Genomic DNA, 1,476 nt, shown 5'->3' with positions numbered 1-1,476 from the left:
AGGGTTCATCAGGGGCTATTGCTGGGGTTCATCAGGGTTCATCAGGGGCTATTGCTGGGGTTTATCAGGGTTCATCTGGGGCTATTGCTGGGGTTCATCAGGGTTCATCAGGGGCTATTGCTGGGGTTTATCAGGGTTCATCTGGGGCTATTGCTGGGGTTCATCAGGGTTCATCTGGGGCTATTGTTTAGGTTCATCAGGGGAATATTGCTGCAGTTCATCAGGGGCTATTTCTGGGGTTCATCAGGGGCTATTGCTGGGGTTTATCAGATGTAGCTTGTGAACCCAGAGAAAATGATCATGATCTCAGCCATTACTGTTCTTCCATCTGGACTTCAAACCGAATAGTTTCCCAGATGAATGCGTTAAATAGATCAATCTGAGGCAGTTAAATCTGAAGGTTCTGATGCCACATGAAGCTTCACCATATCTGCCCTCTGCCTTTCTGCAGTCTACCATGCTTTGTACCTGGAGGAGCGGACCTTAGTGGACCTCTCTGAGAAGATTGCTGGGCTCTACAACATCACTCCACAACAAATCACACAGATCTACCGACAGAAAACCACAGGCATCCACATCTTAGTGTCTGATGAGGTATCTATCAAAGCTGCACCTGCAGGAATTTACTCAGAACTCTGAACCGGGTTTATTCAGAGTGAGTTCTGCTTTACAGAACCGACCCGCAGCAGCTGATTAACGCTCAGTTTGCTCCATTCAGTCTGCAGCATCAGAGAGCAGCGGCTCCAATCATTCATGTTCTGTTTCTGCTAATCTAGAACCTTCTCTTATCTGCTACGTTGGTCCAAGTAGAGAAACCCAGATTTTACAGAACCGGGCCTCTGGCACGGAAACAAAGTTCTCCTCAGTGGTTGCACCACTTCATTGCCTCAGAACCGGCTCCACAGTGCTTGGCCCAGTTCTGGACGGGTCCAAACGAGCAGATAAAGCTGATTTTAGGCCTGATGGACGTTGATCCTCCAGGTTGGATCAACTTCAGCACATTTCTAGTTTGGGAGCCAGAACCAAGGCAGCTTAGAGAGGTTCTGGGTCCGAACTGGTGGACCACAGCTGATGGTTCTGCCTTCATGTTCAGCAGCTGAAGCTGTGGTTTCTAGCTGAATGGGGCGGTTCATGAAGAAGAACATCTGGATCTCTCTGATCCCAGTAACCTGCTTCAGTGTTTGATCGGCACTGAGGAGGTCCAAATGTCACGGCTGGAAAAAACAACAACTAAGACCCGGTTCAGCTGTCAGATTTAGAACCTGGGAAGAAAAAAAAAAGTTCTAATTCCCTGTGACCATCTAGAGACCAACACACACATGCAGCACATTGAGGTCCAGTTCCACATGTTCTGGTTCTGGGAACCAAAGAAAGCGGGTCCAAACACAGACGACTAACAGGAGAAATATTCCAACACGGTTAGCTGCAGCGCTAGTTTTTCAGGTTCGCTCATAGGAACGCCGTCTTGTTGGAGGC

The 1,476-nt window shown here is 48.4% G+C and overlaps 1 protein-coding gene across 1 annotated transcript in view; it reads left to right on the top strand.

Moving 5' to 3' along the window:
• The window catches only part of tfcp2l1 (transcription factor CP2-like 1), a 17,528-nt gene that overhangs the window by 13,319 nt on the left and 2,733 nt on the right, over positions 1–1,476 (top strand). Inside the window, exons 10-11 of the mRNA XM_015396539.1 lie at positions 3–168; positions 452–594. Coding sequence (XP_015252025.1) covers positions 3–168; positions 452–594 — 309 coding nt within the window. The remainder of the gene's footprint in view (positions 1–2; positions 169–451; positions 595–1,476) is intronic.

This window comes from Cyprinodon variegatus, unplaced genomic scaffold, assembly GCF_000732505.1.
Source record: "Cyprinodon variegatus isolate N-32 unplaced genomic scaffold, C_variegatus-1.0 Scaffold804, whole genome shotgun sequence".
NCBI classification, from domain to species: Eukaryota; Metazoa; Chordata; class Actinopteri; order Cyprinodontiformes; family Cyprinodontidae; genus Cyprinodon; species Cyprinodon variegatus.
The sequence above is the reverse complement of the archived record's forward strand: the minus strand, read 5'-3'. Positions and strand labels throughout refer to the sequence as shown.